Genomic DNA, 19,859 nt, shown 5'->3' with positions numbered 1-19,859 from the left:
CTATCTAAATGCACACACACACATACAGTTGACCCTTTAAACAACACGGGTTTGAATTGTGCGGGACCACTTAGAGGTGGAATTTTTCACTAAATACACACTACAGTATTACACGATCTGTGATTGGTTGAATCTGTGGATGCAGAACCACGGATAAGGGGGGAAGACTGTAAGTTATACACAAAATTTCAACTGCGCCCAGGGTTGGCACCCCTAACCCCCCATATTGTTCAAGGGTCAACTGTATGTATATAAAATTTCTCCGAATGTCTCATCCATCTTTCTATTTCTGACAGTATTGTACTAGAGTGTTTTATATCTGAGATGGAGAAGACTCACAATCTGCAAGCATTTCATGTTACCTAAATTACAAAGCCTTTACAAATATAAGTTAGGCTGCTAAGACCTCATAAACAAACACTATGTAAATTACAAGAAAATTTAAGACTACCATAGTCAAATTCTTTCTGCATATCGTAGTAGCTGAAATCTAAAGGGATCAACTTCAGAAAATATACTGAAAAACAATATAACACTTAAATGAGACAAAAACTGCAAATCGAATCAATAGAAATTAAGTAGATCAATTTATTTTTGTGTATTTCACAAGTATAATTTTGGAAGAGCTATTTAACAAATTTCAGCATTAACTGCCAACTCTATAGACATGTTCAACAAAAAAGGCATTTGCTCTTGGCCCTTTTAATACAGGCAAGTGTCCTACTGCATCACAAATAAAAGATGCAGTAACAGATCTGAGGGTATATTAAAGAAATTAGATTTTTCTTTCAAATGCTGTTTAGTTGATAAATAACAAAATACAAACATAATTAATGGCTGTCGTGACCATCAGTGATTTCCAGAATAAAACCTATAGGCCTACCTGCTTTAACAGGCAGAAACTAGTAAAACAGTATTAAAATCAGTGTTTTTATCCTTAGATTAACAATCCCAGAATGAGACTTCTTTGATCCCAATTTTACAAGGTGTGGTGTGATGTCAGGGGGAGAAGGGATATGGGGCAAGACTGGCAGTGCATGCTGAATTGCAGAGTAGGGACGGTGGCTCAAACTTGTCATTATCCAGATGAGGACAGTGTGTTAGAAAATTTTAAATGGGTCCTTAATTGTGTTATATTGAGAAGGGTATTAAAGGATTGATCATTCATCAGTCCTAAATACCATTTAACAGATGCCATCAGGCGGCTTAAGAAATAAGCAGGGATGGGAGGGGGGAGAAGTGAAGTAAAATGAGGTGAAAAAGGAAAATGAAAAATGGAAGAAATGTGTCTGAATGTTGGGGAATGTAAAAAGAAACTGCTTAAGTTTCTTAAGCACAGAAACTGCTTAAGTTGCCATTCAGACATGCTCTTCCTATTGGATACTTGCCCCTGGATCACCAAACACCAAGCTTAGAGCACAATTCAAGTAGAGATCATATTTCAGCACTGATAAAACTTCACTAATTTGGATTGAGAAAGAATACATGTCTGATTTAGTAAAAAGTATCAATAAACATTCAGAGGTATAGTTTTGTTACATCAAGTAAAAACAGCAACAAATTCCAAGTGAAGTAACAACAAGTAGAGGGCTTGATGAATAGTTAAGACTTATTTTTAGGTGAGCAGCAAAGGAATATTGAATAACTTGTAAATAGACTGCAAAAATGCTCCTTTCAGTTCCTCAAAACAATCCAACAGTCCTTACTATCCCAACATGCCAATAATTGTTTTAGTCAGATGCAGCCTTTAAAAATGAAACGTTTCTCAGAACTGTATTATCAAATAGGAGCTACTGGACATAAAACAGGTAACTGAGTTCAGACATTAGCTAGTTTTCATGAAGTATTTATCTCCAACTTGTTTACTCCAACATTCATTTATAATAAGAAGGACAATGATTAAAACTGGCCATTTCTCAAACCACAATTCTGAAACCACAGAAATGTTTGATTAAGCCCACCTTGGTCAAAAATCTTCATTCAAGCAATGGTGAAACAGCCTGCAAATATGTCTTCAATTAACTGAGCTTTCAAGCAGAACAAAAACAGAAAAATGTAAAACCTCTATCCCAAGCACCAATAATGGAGGCTAAGCAATTATACCTACAAGTCCTAAATGACAGGTCTTTTCTGATGGAAAATCCTGAGATTTCTATTACTGTGACTTTACAGAAGGCAGGTTGGTTTAATGAGGAAATTTAGTTTTAATAAAAAGACAATCAACAATGTTTTATTTGGGGCACTTACTCAGTATTTCACAGATCCTCAACAAGTTTTGAGGTAGGTTAATATTAGCATTGTATTTTACAAATGAAAACTCAGGCAGAGATTACATCACTTGTCACAAACCATAGCAGGAGTCCTACCATAATCAGTAACATGGTCTGATCTTTGAGATTAATCTCTGATGTGTGTGTGTGAATTTAATGGTGATAGCTTGCAAATAGTCATAAAAACAAAACAAAACCACTAGATAGTCTACTTTGGGCTATTTTGTAATTCTTAAATAATCCTACAATGATTATACATACTTTGGAATAACCTACATACTCCTGTTAGAAATCTATTTATATATAACTAATCCTTACAGTAACAAATTAACACATTATCGATTTTGTTGTTTTCTGCCTTTTGGGGTGGGTGAAGCACGAAGATAATCACCAAGTTTTCCTCAGAGAGCTAGGCAGCCTTTAAGTGCAGGTACTATGCTCAAGGCACCATCTATGGTGATATGGGGTCATAGGAAAGCAGGTATACAAATGGAGCCAAGATCCAGAAAAGATGCCTGGATCCAAAAGAGGGGAAGGCCCTGCACAAGTCAAAGATGAAGAAAAATATACTGTCATCTCAGGCTACATATCCTCAGCATCATGGGAAGAGCTCCTAAAAGACCAGGAAATTTCTCCCAGTTAAGTCTGTTAATTAAAGTTCTTACTAACTAGATAAACCATAAGTATTGTATTTTATTAAAGTGACATCTATAGAAACAAAATATCTAAGTATTTATTATGAATATGTTCCACCTATCACGTAAATTCCTCTAATTGTCACAAGCCTAATTCACCTAGCTCATTATATTACTTAAAATTCAGCTCATCCTGACTAGGTTCCTGGGCCAATCTTCTCAAATATTTGTTTCATTATAAATTTCCTTTTATTTAAACAATTGTCAATTCTTAACAATACAGGATTAAGAGTGGTTAATTAACAACTGAGAAATATTATAAGGAAAATATCATCATTGTGTTAGAATATACAGCATTCAATAGAGCAAATTTCAAGAGTAAAGATATAGACACCTATGTTTCTGAAGAGACTGAACGGCACAGCCCAACACAATTTGAGTCAAAGAAGCAAGAAAAAAAGAAGGAAGGGGCCACAGGAGGCAAAGTATTTTATTCTAGTGTCCCCAAAATTGACTGTGGAAGTAAAAAGTTTCTACATTAAAAAAGTTTATATAAATTACATGAATTGTAATTTTCATAAAAGTCAAAATGAAATGTTCTGCATAGGACAAAAGATATGCCTAAGCAACATATCATATTTGCACAAGGCCACTGAATGTCATGGATATGAGGAACAAATGAAAAAGCTTAAGTCTATGGCAGACTGAGCAAAGATTTCAGTTTGGTATTCTATAACCCCAAGACTGTAAACTACTCTTACTATGCAGAAGCTCTAATGACACATAGGGTTTTGTGTAGGAACTCTTGTGCTTCTGGTTGGCACATCATCTACTCTTTAATATGTGAAATTAATACAGACAGTTGTGAGAGGTTGTGCAAAACTACTGTATTTACAAAAATGGCACAAAAGTGAATTCAACAGTCGATGCACATGCACACTTCATTCACATCTTCAACAACAAAAGGTATTCTAACACTACAGAACTGAATAAGAATACTCTTCAACAGCAGCTGTTAAGCACTAGAGTCACATAAGTTACACCAGAATGGGCAAATATTGCCCAAGTAAAATTCTATTGTTAAAGCTGAAACAGATTTAAGGCCATTCAAGTTCAAGCACAGGATACAAATCTTTTGAAGCCCCATCTATTTATGTTTGAAATATGTGACCTTTCTTCTAACTTGTGGTCTTCAACTTCCGTTTTACAAAATTCAAAAGGAAAATACAGAAGAAATCAACACAATAAAGGTTACATTAAATAAAAGTAACATACAAAGCTATAATTAAGATGAATTAAAGAAAGCCAAAACATTAAAATTGTAAAACTTGCTTGTTACTTGTTGGAACCAGTCCTACACTAGGAGTTAGGTAATATATACAATTATTTTCAAGTAGATTACTTTACATTGCTCTAACATGTTCTTTTCATCAGTGCACTGTTAAACTAATCAAAACTCTACACGTGTATATTCCCTTACACACACACTACCACTACCTGTAAAGCCATAACTCTCAAACGACTTAGTGAGTGAAAGGAAATAAAAAGTGGAGAAGTAACATATTAAGGAGAAATAATGGGAATTAGAAGATTCATGCAGTTCAGCTCTTTTAATCAGCCAGCCAGCTTGCTAGCAACAAGAGATGGTTTCCGTTGAGGAAGGTCCTGTGGAGTGGGAATGTGGTCACCAGTGACGTCTGTCTTATCTGGAGCTGCAGTAGGAAGTTGCTTGTTCTTCATTTTTGCTTTAGCCATGTTGTAATCCCCAGAATCAAAATATTTTTGCTACAAGAAAAAAAAAATTCAGAGTAGAGTTTAAAAAGCTTTCATATGCAATTACACTGGTTTAAGATACAGATGTGACCCTGTACTGTCAAAATAAAATAAACCTAAAAGTTTTTAAACAAAAACATCAGGTACACGAAATAGCTATGACTCTACAGTGAGTTCTATCACAAGTCAACAGCTGAGAAGTCAGGCAAGAACCCTTTCTTCAGGCTTACATATACCATTCTAGTTCCAGTATGGAACCCTCAATATTGACATCAACTTCCATATCAATCTATCTGGGAGCTAATAGCCCTGGACTTAAAGAGTGGGACACAAGCCTTTCACTTACTAATGGAAAAACCAGCATGAATTTCTTGTTTAAATGATTTTGAAAATAAAAACACACAATCCACCAACTTGCATTTGGGATGTCACCCACCTCCAATCAAGCTTACAATTATTAAAACTATTATTTATAGTTGCTGGTACTCTGTCATCTAAGATGAACTGTTCTGTAAGGATTTAAACCATTTATTTGAATTAGAGCAGTTCACTAACATAAAAATTAAGGTTAAAATATAAATGCTTAGGGTAATAAAAGAAATGAACTCATTAGAAATTAATTATCACTTAAAATACACAACCCTATCCTATACCACCATTTTTCACCTAAGACACTAAGTACAACAATCGCTCTTATTAGTTGGAGATGGATGAGGTAACAACCACACCATTTATCACTGAAATAGAAATTGTGGACCTAAAGATCAACCTTAATATAGATAACCTACATGAGTTAGTCTGTTCCGAGGTAAAAACAGATGAATTTGCCTGGGTTATGACTTTCACCTATCATGTTTAGCCTACCTTTACTGAGTGCCTGCAATACTACACGAGGCACTGTGTGAATCATGAAGAGAGATATAAAGATGGACAACAGCCAAGTAAATCCACCGTTACAGTTTTAAATACATGAGGTGCTATGGTTACTCAAAGGAGGGGAACCTAACCTTTGCCTATAGCATAGACAAGAATCCAGATACGAGATGAGGGCTTGGACAAAGGATGAAGGGGAGGAAATATAAATATCCTCTTTGAGCCTTCAGGGGTAACTCAAGTGGTAAATCAAGGAGCTAGGAACTCACAGCTTAGTTTAAGATTGCTGAATGGCCTGAAATAAAAGGTCTCACTGGCTGCCTCCCTCCAGTGACTATTCTTTTATAAGCATTTGGCCTTAGGCCAGAGTCTAAAGTTAGAAATTGCTTTTCATGTGTCACTACACACAGAGTAGGAAACTTGGACCAGGCCTTTCTAAGACTTGCTGCAGCTTCATTTCTGCACGTTTTAAAATAAGTGTAGTGGAAAAAAAAAACCTCAGAACTTCTGATGTACTATATTATATTAGAGAGCTACTTCTGAAGTTTAGTAGCCTCTAAAAGAGAAAGTAGACTGCCAAATTTCTTAGAGTCAAAAGCACAAAATGAGAACTTTAACACATAGCGCAAATTTTAGGCAGAGTTTCCCCAATGTAATAAAGTCTGTTTCTAATGTTACCTATTTTATAGTAAACAAAGGTTCATCACAAGGGGTCACACTTATCTGTAGATTAGGCTACTTTGCTTGAGGAAAAGGAATTAAATTTATTTAGTGTGGTGAGAGAAAAACTAAACTCAATGCTTAATAATTATAACTGCTCTAGGTAGAGGAATGAACTAGATCAATGTTTCTCATATTGGAAAAGATACAGTTCAAGAAGGCAATATTACTTGTCTTTAACAATTTTTAAATTTTGTATAAGTGAAAAATTTAAAAATTAACATATTCTGTACCATCTAGATGACACTCTTATAAGAGCCTTTTCCCACTTCAATTTAAGGGCCACACTTACATCCATATTTATAATTGCATTGACACTAATGGATCACCAAAGTGACAATACTTAATTTTAAGGTCATGTTTCTTAAAACTGGACCCTCAGTTTTCTTGGGACTTCACAAACTCCACAAATATGAAAAAACATGGGCCAGACTGCTGCTTGATATCCCTTACACGTCATATTGTTAAAAGCCTAAAAAGAGGTATCCGAATAAATAACATTAACAAGTACAATAAAACAGAAAGGGACCTAAAATACATGATATCTAACCAACCCTCTCAAATGAACAAGAAACTGTTTAAAGATACTAAGATAACTTGTCAGTTTGCTATTACGACAGAGGAAAGCTAAAACCCTGTGATCCAGACATTTTTTTAAAAAACTCTTTTAACATAGTAAGAAATTATATAGTTGAATATAACATTTCATTTCCCTAATATAAAAGTGCTTATTCACTGACATTTTGGTAAAATACAGAATCATTCAAGAGCTCCCATCTCAAATTCTATATAAATTTCTTGATTCAAGTGGCATTTTCTTATTGACAACTATTTACATCTATAACACCAACGCCAAGATACAATGTATATAAATTCTAACTTGAAGATACTTAAAGTCATAAATCGTTGAAGCTAGAAAAATGACAAAGTCAACAGCCCAAATGTTGGAGGAAGGGCTGTTAGCATAAGTTATACTGAAGATTAGCAAAGGAAAAAAAGTTTCCTAAACACTAATAGTCAAATCCCAAATCCAAATAATAATAATCAAAGAAAATTACATAATTTCATACTAAAACCACATCTGATGGGATGATTTCAAAATGAGACTTGGTACAGATACATTTTACACAGAATGCAGAACATGTTTCTCAATGCTGCTTTTTTCTACTTATCCTGTATATTATGGTCTTTGCTTTTTAAATGACCACATAATGTTCTACTTTGTTGACTTATCACAATTTATTTACTATATCTCTGCTGTTGAATAATGATGCTGCTTTTTATTATAGTTAAAGCTACAAAGAAATAATTGTTCTAATGCATACTCCATTGATTTCTATCCTGGATAAACATTTTTTTGTGTTTCATAACAATATTTCCTCGGCTAAAATCCTTTATCTAGGGCACCTTAATGTTTTCCTTGTGTATTTGAAAAACCATTTTATGTATTACAAATATTAACTAACATTTTTATAATAATTTCCCCACCATATTACTTTTCATGGAACAAGGATTTTATTTTTATGTTTTGGTATAATCCTTCTTTGTCATTCTATTATTTCAAAGCTGTGAATGTCATTCTTTCATGCTATATAAAAACACCATTCTATATTTTGCCACTTTTAAAAGTAATCTGTTAAACTAAAATTAATGTTAAAATATTCTTTTGGTAGAAAGACAATTAGTGTATGACATCACTTATATGTGGAATCAAACTCGTAGAAAACAGAGTAGAACAGTGGTTGCCAGGGGCTGAGTGGTGGGGGAAATGGGGAGATGCTGGTGAATGGGTGCAAACTTTCAATTATAAGATAAGTAAGTTCCAGGGATCTAATAAATGGACAACATGGTGTTAACTACAGTTAACAATATTAGACTGTATATTTGGAAGTTGCTATGAGAGTCAAGCTTTAACGTTCTCACCATAACAAGAAGAAAATGGTAATTATGTGAGGTAAAAGATGTGTTAGCTAACCTTATTATGGTAAGCATTTAGCAATATGTACAGGTATCAAATCATCACACTGTACACCTTAAAGTTACATAATATTTTACATCAGTTATAACTCAATAAAGCTGAAAAAAATACTCCCTTGCAATTTGGTTTATTTGAGAAAATAATCCACATATAACTATAGCCAACATATATACTTATCAATGCACACACATCTGGTGGTAAAGAGCTATATACACAGACACCCATTTCACAACCTCTTTCGGCACAATGAGTTCACAGGACTGAAAACATATGAAGATTTACACATGAGAACTTACCCCTTTCTGCAATCGTTTCCTTAAAAAATCTGAACCTCCAGGCTTTTGTCCCAGATGAGGATACCTGGCTTTTAATTTTGCTTCTTCAGCTTTCTCTGGACTAGTCACTTTGTCTTCCATTTCCTGAAATAATTTTAAATAAATTACTTGTCTATTACAATTCAGTTATTTTAGATAATTCCACCTTTTAAATATCTGGATTCTGGTTTTAGTTGTCAAATACCAAATAATGCAGCAACAGACTAAGAAATCAAGCACAGAGGCTTTTAAAACATCTCTGTCTTGTTTTTCAAATGATCCATGTGACAGCTCTATTATAGCTGTGATGCATGTATAACACCCCACACACTGGATAAAAATATCAAGATAGCTCAGCTCTGAAGTCTTGCTTGCCATTACTTTCCAGTCATGTATAATACATTTATAGTTAGTCACCTTCTATGGAACTCATCAGCTCTTTGCCCATATTTAGAGAACCATCTTAATACTGTTAAAATAAAAAAGAGCTTTTTGACCTCCTGTTTATTCAAGATCATATTTAATTGAAAGCTCTGAGAATCTTTAATAGAAATTAACAGCAGCTTACTTACCATCATATTTTCCTTGAATAATGCAGAAGACCTTGTTATTTTTAAAGGAGAGAAACATCATCTCTGTCAATCTTTACATCTGTATATTTAATTGCCTAATTTCTACCCATATTTAATGGAAAACAGTTTTCATGCCAAAGATCCCATCTTTAATGCATCAAAAATATGTTTTCTGACCAAGGACTATCAGTATCTTAAGCCTATTCACTTTTAACACCAGTCTTGATATAGCTTACTTTCTTCCATATATATATATATATTGGCTGTGCCACACGGCACGTGGGATCTTAGTTCCCCAACCAGGGATGGAACCTGTGCCCCCTGCAGTGGAAGCGGGGAGTCTTAACCACTGGACTGCAGGGAAGTCCCCAAGAGCAATATTATATAGGGAAGCAGTGTTTACCACTTCATGGCAAGTAGTGCAGAAGAAAGAATGAATCAAGAAAAATAGAGCTGCCTTGATAGGGGAGGCTGGGCAATGGCACGGCATACTTTTTAGCTAATGGACTCACTTCTGCACACCAGCTCAGCAAAATTACACACCTCTGCATATCTTGATTCTTCCAGGTTATTTATGAATAGTCAAAAAGCAGAAATGTTATCCATAAATGCCAAGCCTACTGTTCTTACACAGCAGCAAGTAATCATTTATTAATCTAGGAACTCAAGAAACAACTTCATATAATTTTTGCATGTATCTTCCTCAGAAGTATTTTCATACATGTTTTATAATCAACTTTATTCACCCTATAGATTGTCAATATTTTTTTCCATCTTCAAAAGCTTCCTCATGTGTTGTTACCTTTTCTCATTTTTAGTCTTAGAGGATTTTGAGAAAAAAGCTGCTGCTGCTGTCAAATATACCCTTTCTATGGGGCTTCTTTTATGTGTATGCTTCCTTCTGCTTCAAGTGTTCTACTCTCTTCTTATGCTGCAGTTTCATGCATCTACATATCTTGATTTTCATTCTTTTTACAGTGGTTGCATCATTCACTCGATGTACAAAAAATTCAACTATGTGTGCCCAGCCAGAGATAGAGACTCTAAATAGTATCGGTGATTCTGCCAGTCATTCCATTCAAAAAGGGTAGCTCAAGTGTGAGGTTTATGACGCAACCCTGCATTCCCAGGAGAGTCTCAATCCCAGAGTATGTCTCTTTCAGAGTGTAAGTGTATCAACATGCTGTTTATCATTCCAGTGTTTAAAAACTCGGCCCCTGTAACAGGAGTCAACTACCTCAGCTGGCAATCAACTGAAGAACCAGCTCGGCCATCTGTTCAAACGCTAGACAAAAAAGTGACTACCACCTGACCTACTGGGAATTGATGGGGCAGTCTCTAATGTGATCATGACTTCACTGGGTTTTTCAAGGGTGATTTCAGTTATATGTGATTTTTTGCCTTACTAACTTTAGAACCTAACCCCTATACAAGATATGACTACATTGTATTAATCAGATAAGCTGGAGAAATAATATAAATTTAAGGTTCCCAGTTTAGTATAAGAGAGTGCGCTGGGTCACCACAGAGGCTTCACTTCGCTACTACAGCCCCAGGGTATCCATAGTGGTTAATTCATAAGTGGACTTGGGAGGGACCTACTCTTGGGTTCCACTATACAATTGTTTTTTAAATTGGCTGACGTTAAATTTGGACACTGGTTGAAAAGGACTCCAACCCAATTATAGCCTTTCAGTCCCAGCACCTTCAAATTAAAGGGTGTTAACAGAGTCCTACATTTCCACTAAAACCATCCACCTTTCTTAGGCTTGGGAAATGAGAGCACTCTACTTCTTTGATTTGAATTATGAGTTCTCTGTATCTAAGAAAGATTCCTTAAAATTTCTAGTATGGGGTAGCAACTTTCCCTAATTTCCAGCGTTTCTGGAGATTTCCCCATTTTATATACGAGGGGAAAAAAGTTGTGCACAATATGCCATCTTATCTGGCACTCCCCTATTTTCTTAATAAGGAACACATTTATGTATATATTTACATATAATATTGAATTAAATGAAACAGTTTAATTAAATTCAAACAGTTTACTATTGAAAAATATTTTGGGCAAAACAGCACCTACAGCTGAAAATATTATTTAGATTTACAATAAATCTGTAATACGTCCTAGAAAAACAAACCAATTCTTGGACTTCCTGGCCAAATACATAGCACAATGGCAAGTCCCTGCTAGGTGTAACTTGGCAGTTGGATTCAGGATTTCAGCTACATTTAACACCAAAAGGGTGGAAAATATGACCTAAGCTACATTTTTTAAATGTAGTCAGTACCATCAAGACACATACAATACTTTTAATGGATCATACAGAAACATTCTTAAACCTTCTGCAAATGTATACAGTTCTAGGACTTATTGATAAGCAAGTTCAAATGCCTGGATGTTCACCAATGATCTGACGCAGGTACAGTTTGCTTGTGGAGTATTAATAACATGTCAGGTGGTGGACTGTGTCCATGGGCATTCAGCCCACACTCACCCTTCTCTAAACACTCCCCTGAATCACTACAGTTAGAATAAGCCTGAAAGCACATTTCTCAGACTGAATTCCTATAAGGTTCTGCCAATGGTACCTACAACAAATTAAAAGGCATGGGAAAAAGAATCCATTTTATTCCTGGTGATGCCACACAATGTGCAGACAGCAGTAGCTCCTGTGTGTTCCTGCAGAAGGGCATCAAGCTCATGATTAGCGTCTATTGTAGCAGCTACGTGAGATGGGGCAGAGGATGCTGGGCTCAGAATAGTGCTCACTCTTGCAGGGTCAAAGATTTTTTTGCAATCCCTCACCTCTGGAAACATCATCTTCCCCTTTCTGCTACTCTATCCTTTCAAATAATTTGTAACCTAACCCCCTAAATCATATCCCTTTCTGTCTGAAATACCCAAATTGATTTCTATTCTCCAGAGCAGGACATTAACTGACAAAATCAGGTAAAATAAGCAATTTACTGAAATAGTTCCTAGAAAGTATTTGTGTAATTTAAAAGAAAGGAGATAATATGTATAGCAGTATGTATATATGTAAACTGCCAATTAAAATTAAAGGAATAAACTGTTGTATAACTTTTGCTAGAACTATTACAAATAAAAAGAGATCACCAGGATGGTCCTGGCAGGATTTTGGGTGACTGGGGTGGACACAGGGCTAAGAGGGAGAAGTGACCTGAGAGTCTACTCCAGATGCCTGACTTTGGAGTTTGAAGAGGTCTTATGTTGTGAGAACTTCATTTCACAGTGATTTAAAATAAAAAGCTGCAATAGAAATTTGTTTTTAAAAAGGCAATTTATCCCTACAGTCACGTTAAAAAATGCAAAGAAGCACACAAAATCTGGTGTGATTGCATGTTTCTGGACATCCTTCAAAGGAATTTCTGAACATTTATTCCAGCTAGAATGAAAATACATCCCTCAAAAGGTCTGAGATAAAGAAGGAAAAAGCAAACAAGAAATTGGTATGTATGTATGCATACTGAACAAGTCACTTTTCTAATTTTTTCCCCAGCTTTATTGAAATATAATTGACACAGTCACTTTCCTAATTTTAATGTCTTAATATGTGAGGTTAAAAAAGGACAGAAAAAATATACAACAGTTTTTTAAAGTTTTAAGTGTTCTATGTTTCTGTCTCATTTACAAAAAGATTTATGATATTAATTTTACACTTTGCTTAGTTGAAGAGGCTTGATAAAATTTCAGGGGGAATCAATTTAATAACAAAATAAAGTATATAACTTCCAAACTAATAGTGGGGGTAAAATGGAAGAAGAAAATCAGTCAATTGAAAAAAAAAGGGGGGGGAGTGGGTGAGGAGGACAAGAAATGGAAAAAAAAAAAAAAGACCAAAAAGCTTTATTAGGAATACAGAAGATCTAATGTTTATGCCTCTAATAAGAAAGCCTCAAAATAAATAAATCAACAAAATTATAGGGAGCAACTGATAGGTCTATCAGCATAGGAGAGTTCAACAGACCTTCCTCATATTGGTATGTGAAAAAGACAAAGTAGTCAACATACTTGATTTTAATTCTGCATCCAACAATTAGGAAATACATATTCTTCTAAAGGACAAATGGAAAAACTGACTAAATATTAGGCCATAAAGCGAGTCTTAACCATTTCCATCCAGGCCACAATCTATGACTGCAATTCAGAAAGTTAAAAGTCAATTATTTCAAACTGTATATATCCCTGCCATTTGGAAATTAAAGTACATTACTAAATAATTCATGGTTAAAAAAGGAATCATAGGAATAAAAAAATTACTTGGAACTAATAATAAAAATTCTACACATACCAAATTTGTGGGATACAAGTGTCCCTTAAGGGCTTATATTAAAGAAAACTAAAACTCAATGAGCTATGCATCCAACTTGAGAAGTTAGACAAAGAACGGAACCCAAAGAAAACAGGAGAAAATAAAAAGCAGAAATTAATGAAATAAAAAAGAAAGATACAATAGAAAGGATCAACAAAGATGGGAAATGACATGCTTAACCAAGAAGAAAGTATTTTTAAAAATTCAAGTCTGGTTTTGAATCTTTACTCTCTCCAAGAGGCCTTTGTGTTACACAGAAATTTTACTAGTTTTTAGAAATAGATGCTGGAATATGAGTGACTTCATTTAGCTAAGTGGTTTCTATGCTGATAATAGCTTTGGGAGGAGGGGGGAAAAAGCATCATTAGAATTCTGGAACTTTTACTCTAGGCTACAAACTAGGAAAGCAGAAATCCAGGATACTGCAACAGAGATGTATGCTTATGATGTACAAAAAACAAAAACTTAAAAACAATATTTTAAGTGGTAGTTATTCTCTTGGCAATAACATATGCCCCAAAATAATCTTCGTTGTATACTCTACAATTAGCACAGGGCCTAATATTTATTCACGTTAGGCACTTGCATTTTTGTGAATCATTCTATTGAAATATACTAGCTAAGCTTTCTGTAAGTAGGAGGAGTATAAGGTATAAAAGCATATATATACACATATATAAACATACATATATTCAAATAATTAAGGATTATTTTGTAGTCTGTCATGGAATTGACAGTAAGTTTGAATGATTAATACCACTTTTTGGTCTTCAGCAGGGAAGTTACACAACTACATCAGCAAATAAAAATCTGACCTCTCTAAGTAAATTCTCAATCTGCTCAGCAATATGTTCACTGATGCACTGATTGATGGATGAGATTAATGAAAGCCAACAAATCCTTTGGTATAGTGTCAGGAAGGAACCAATACTGTTATCAACCTCTGTGGAAAAATTCTGTAGTTCTATTAAGTCCTTGCTGCTTGCCCAGTGCCTGGCATTTAATTGGTGTTCAATAAAAGTCTACTGAATGAACAAATACAATGTACTCCAACTGTTTTTTAAAAGTTAAGAAACTTTCTAAACGTGTGATAGTTTCACCAACAGCTTATCTTTGGAATATTTCATGTTTAGTAGACACTATAAGTTCAGGAATAGAAGTTGTTAAGTATTGAAGTCTTGCACAAACAACAGGCAAGCCTAAACACTGTTGCTATCTCAGCAATTTACTATACAACAAATGAAAGAGCTTTTTTTTTGAAAGACATTTTAAAACTTTTCTGAGGTTTACTTCTAGATTGTTAAGAATCAATCGTTGCACAACAAACCAGAGGAGCAGGTTGTGCTCCAAACTGAATATATCTTAAGCCTTTTGGTTACCAAAAGTACTGTCAAAACAGTCCCAGAAAAGGCCAATATTAACCACGATTTTTTAAAAACTGGGAAAATGGGACAGCAATTTATATCCACTCTTTACTGATGACATAATGAAGTAATTTAAACAGTAGTTCTCTTCCTCTTCCACCAGTCACAAAAGCACCAAGCATACCTTTTAAACTGACAAAGATATTTAAGTTGAAAGCTCTACTTGAGTTAGCCTTTCCCAAGACACCTTACTAACTTAATTTGATGAATTTTGTAATAAAATCTCTAGAAAACCTGTTTTCTAGAGAATCTGCTATTAAGATCTTCTCTAAGGAAAAGTTAAAAGCCATATATATGAAAAAATACATATAAACATCCTTCTACTTTCATTCAGATTTCTTAAGTGGGTCTAAGCTAAGGTTTTTTATATTACCATGGTCTATCCCTCTCTTTTTTTAACTGCAGTACTAGTATCGTCATTTGTATTGACATAGTGCTTTGGCAACTGAAAAGTCTGGAGAAAAATTCATTCAACCAACATTTTCAGAACAATGCCAGGCACTATCCTAGGTGCCATGGGAGAAAAGATAAATAAAGGAGAGTCCTGAGTTTAAGATGCTCACAATGAAAACAGAACTATGTGTTTTAAGGCTCCACATGCCCCTTTTCACCCCCAGGATCAGACTGCATGCGTGTCTCAGCTAAGTATTATTCAAAGTGGATGATGGATCCACGAGGTCTCTGCTAAAATAATGTTTACTTTTCACTTCGGTGATAATCTAAAGAAAAAGATAAGCATATCTTAGGGCATCTGAATTGTCATCTTATATTTAAGCAGTCCTATGGTACTTGGGTGTCTGAGCTTTCATTTACTACTCCATTTGTCCAAATAATGAGAAAACTACAGAGCTGAATTTAAAATGTAAATGATCTACCTAAGACTACAGTTAAATGACCATACAACTAACTCTTAAAAAAGGGAGAACTGAGAATTCATATGGTCTAAGGGAGTGTTAACTTGCCAAACTCAAAAGGCTCCTGCACTTTAACGATTGCTACCATAGTCTCAATACACTGGAAATTCAGTTTCAGCAAAATACCATGCCACAGTGAATTAATAATTTAGAATCTTTTTGTCTGTATTTAGTTTGTTTCAGATTTAGAGTGGTGTAAGAGAGATAAGAGTTTATACTTATTTTTACGTTTGTAATATTTAATTAGTATTGCAATAAAAAATAGTGTCCCATACAGTTTTCTTCTCTTAACAAGGGTGCGCATACTACTCAGGTAGATAAATAGTGACTTGGCTCTTACTCTATGCCAGGCTCATCTCTTTACCTTAGTTTTTCAGAAGCAATAGGCTGACGTACCATAAAACTATAAAGGTATTTTAGCTGAATACTTTGGCTTTAATTCGAAGGTCAATTGGGTACAAAAACAATAATCCAATTTTTTTAGGTCATCTAACTATTCTTCCAAATAGAAGAAACAGGTGATTTGGCTCACAGGAACACAGAAGTGACTCTGCACATTTTCCTCATGTTTAGGGATGGTATCCATGCTACGGGCACTTAACATCTACAGCCAAACCTTAATTCAAGAAGGGACGTTATATTACTAACCTCACACAGCAGCCCTAAAACCAAAGGACCTGAATTAAAATTTTAATGTAGACACAAAAAGGACACATTGAAGATAGCCTTAAACTTGTTAAGAGACATAAATATTAGGCTCTCCCAAGTGAAAGCATTTACAATGCAGAAATCAACACTCCACGCTTTGGCAACATATTAACACATCTCATAAAAGAAAATTACATAGCACATTACTGTGCGTCAGAAGTCAAAACTGAGGTTGATTTTAGTGTTTAGGACAAGACAGCACAGACATGGGTTTGCTGTTTTATCTGGGCTCCTAAATCCTAAGCAATAATGAACATCATGATAAATATTTTACAATAAATATTTAATATTACAATTATGACTGTAATCCTCAAATTATATATAGCATATATGCTTTTCTTTTGCCCCCAAGTTCGATTTTTAGCAAAGTGTGAAAAATACCCAACATAGTTTACATCGGAATATTCTCGAATAAGGTAGTGACTTGGCCTGTTATTTGTTATTGCTTTTTTCTCCAGTTACTTTACAAGTAATATCATAACAGAACCATCCAATTCAGGGAAAGTTAACATGGTAAAGAACACATGGAATGGGTTTAAAACACTAATCAAATTTTCAGCCTGATTAGGAGCATGGTTGTAACCTAAAGCAGAAGCCCTTACAAAATTCAAGTATTAGACCAAATCTTATTTATGACAATGCCCTCTGACTCTTTAAATAATTATGGTTATTTAGAAGCAAGCACTAGCCTAGACAAATATAAAGCCTTTATATCCATAATCTGAATCACACCGATCCGTGGCCTATTTCCCTACATCAGCAAGGTATTACAAGTGAGTTTACAAAATGTTCCCATGTTTCCACGAAACACGTGATCAAGTCAGCTGGCAAAAAAAAAATTTAAATTCCAACCTTTCGAGTTTTAGTCAAGCACCATAGGCGAATCCCACTGGCACACATTTCGGAGCACACGCTGCGCCAAAGCGGTAAGTTATCCACCACATTTAAGCTTCACAACAACTGTATCCAGCAAGGACTATTGTTCTTATTTTACAGATGAGAAGACTGAAGCTTGAACAGTTTAGTAACTGACCAAAGTTACACGGCTAACAATGACTGGACCTGAAATTCCAACCCAGGTCTAAGTCACCGCCCCAACACGAGATACCGCCTTTAGAGTTAAGAACACGCAGACAATACAAGCAGTTGGACAGTTAGTTCTTCGAGGGAAAAATAAAGGTTCATGAGCCAAGTGTAGCCCACGGAAAAACTTAGGCTCCACGCATAAGGACCAAGTCACGGGCTCTTGTGTACAGTTGAGTATTAAGGGAAACCCCGACACACCCAGGCGCTAAAGGAACGTTTCAGCCAGGACGCTGAGAACCTCCAACTCACACCACGCCGGCGCTAACTACCCGAGCTCCTGCGGGCGGCCGGTTCCGGAGTGTGTGGCCTTGCCAGGTGAGGAGGAGCGGCACACCGGCTCTGCACCGGCGCCGGGCTGGCTCCGGCTGCGCCCCTCCGCCCGCGGTGGGACCAGGCCGCCGCCAGGCCCGGCCCACGGCAGCGACGGCCCTGGGCCTTGCGGGCTCCCCGGCCCGCTCCACGGGCACACTCACCTTCTGCTCCTCCGCGGAGGCTGCCTCGGGGACTTCCGCGGACATACTGCTCCCTCTGCGGACAAAACGCCGGGAAGAGAAGCAATTACCGGGTGGCCAAGGCCGCCCGCCCGCCGCGCAGCCTCAAGCCCGCCCCGCTCCCCGAGCGCCCGCCCGGGCCGTCTCTGCCCGCAAAAATGGCCGCCGCCTTATGACGACACGCAGCCCCGCCGCGCCCGGCGGGCGCCACCACTACGGCCCGCCGCTGGCCCGCCCCCCCCTTCGGCCCGCCGCGCCCTCACCTACCTTAGCCTGCTTCTCCCGCTCTGCGACGCCCAAGAACTTCCTTCTTTCCTTCAAAGGTCGCAGCTCGCGCCTCACCTCACATCCTTCCGCCGAATGCTTCCTGGGAATTGTAGTTTATGAGTGGAGCCGCCTCTTCCCGCCCTTACCTACCTAGTCTGGTCCCTTCGGTTCCAGGAGCGTTCCTATTTTCACTTCCCCAGGCTCGCCTGGTTCCGCTCTCCTCCTGGCTCTCCGCGCTGCGGCCATACATACTTTCTTTTGGGCGCCCCATAGCTCTGTGCTCCACAAGTCTCTCCCCACTCTGCTTCGCCTTCTTAACCCTATTTTTCACATCTTCCATACTACGTCATCGCCTCGGGCTTTTACTGAGACCCTACTAGGTCAGATCCACCTCTTAAATGCTGTCACATCTCTGCATAGTTCGACAATGCACGCTTTATCATTAGACAGTATTTGTTGTGATTATTTATGTCACCTTTCCTCTTTAGATAAGCCACATCAGGGCAGGGACCTCGTCCATATTTGCTTATGTTTTGTTCCCAGAGCCCAGAAATTCCTAGATAGTTAATAAATATCTGATGAAGGAATTCAGCTTCTACTCATTTGTCAACTCCCAGGGGTCCACTCCCACAAATTTACTCAAACTGCTGACACCAAACTCCTCCAATGATTTTTTTAAATAAATTTATTTATTTTAGTTTTGGCTGCGTTGGGTCTTCATTGCTGCACACAGGCTTTCTCTAGTTGCAGTGAGCGGGGGCTACTCTTTGCTGCGGTGCACAGGCTTCTCATTGCAGTGGCTTCTCTTGTTGGGGAGCACAGGCTCTAGGCATGTGGGCTTCAGCAGTTGTGGCACACGGGCTCTAGAGTGCAGGCTCCGTAGTTGTGGCACACGGGCTTAGTTGCTCCGTGGCATGTGGGATCTTCCTGGACCAGGGCTCGAACCCATGGCCCCCGCATTGGCAGGTGTATTTTTAACCACTGTGCCACCGGGGAGGTCCCTCAATGACTTTCTTAATTGCCAAATCCGTTGGCTTTACATTGAATCCTTATTCTACTTGACATCTGAATAGATACAGGCAATATGTGGTGGTTCCAATGAAGCATCTCTCAGAAACTTGGAAATAAGATTGCCCTCTAAAAGTTAAACTAGTAAAAAGCAACAGATGATGAATGCAGTTCTGTGGGAATTTGGAAACCATAAAAACTCAACCAGGTTGTCCTACGTAGACTCTCAGGCAGGAAAAATTGCACTGGGATTGCAACTTGAAAAACAAAAAGTGCACTCCTTTTGGAGAAAGAAAAGAAGGGGTTTGTCAGGCAAGGGAGCATTTAAAATACAAGGGTTCAAGAGACTGAGCTCTTTCTTTGACAAGTATATGCCTTGGGAGTGACCTAAGCTGGGCCAGCGGAGAAACTTCATAAGATCAACTAAATATTTGTTCTCATTTCATACTCACAAAGTAACCTACTGAAAATTTGCCTTTCTTTTATGCAGAC

General features: G+C 36.9%; 1 protein-coding gene across 1 annotated transcript; it reads right to left on the bottom strand.

Annotated features, from left to right (window-relative positions):
• Nucleotides 1-564: 564 nt before the first annotated feature.
• On the bottom strand, nucleotides 565-18,218 carry ARPP19 (cAMP regulated phosphoprotein 19). The gene is made up of 3 exons (XM_022579523.2): nucleotides 18,075-18,218; nucleotides 8,546-8,668; nucleotides 565-4,690 (listed from the first exon to the last, which is right to left on the bottom strand). Exons 1-3 carry the CDS (start codon nucleotides 18,117-18,119, stop codon nucleotides 4,520-4,522), a joined length of 339 nt encoding a protein of 112 aa, XP_022435231.1. The 5' UTR covers nucleotides 18,120-18,218; the 3' UTR covers nucleotides 565-4,519.
• Between the last annotated feature and the right edge of the window lie 1,641 nt (nucleotides 18,219-19,859).

The sequence above is a fragment of the Delphinapterus leucas genome, chromosome 2 (genome assembly GCF_059928025.1).
Source record: "Delphinapterus leucas isolate spDelLeu-1000000601 "Yukka" chromosome 2, BTC_Dleu_Yukka2, whole genome shotgun sequence".
Classification (NCBI taxonomy): Eukaryota; Metazoa; Chordata; class Mammalia; order Artiodactyla; family Monodontidae; genus Delphinapterus; species Delphinapterus leucas.
Note: the sequence above shows the minus strand (reverse complement) of the source record. Positions and strands in the feature narration are given on the sequence as shown.

What these genes read in the sequence shown, in the direction of transcription:
- ARPP19 (XM_022579523.2), bottom strand. Translation starts at nt 18,119, where the DNA reads ATGTCCGCGGAAGTCCCCGAGGCAGCCTCCGCGGAGGAGCAGAAG. An exon ending in CCTCCGCGGAGGAGCAGAAG is followed by an intron (nt 8,669 to 18,074) that starts GTGAGTGTGCCC and finishes AAATTATTTCAG; the next exon opens with GAAATGGAAGACAAAGTGAC. An exon ending in GGAAACGATTGCAGAAAGGG is followed by an intron (nt 4,691 to 8,545) that starts GTAAGTTCTCAT and finishes TTTTTCTTGTAG; the next exon opens with CAAAAATATTTTGATTCTGG.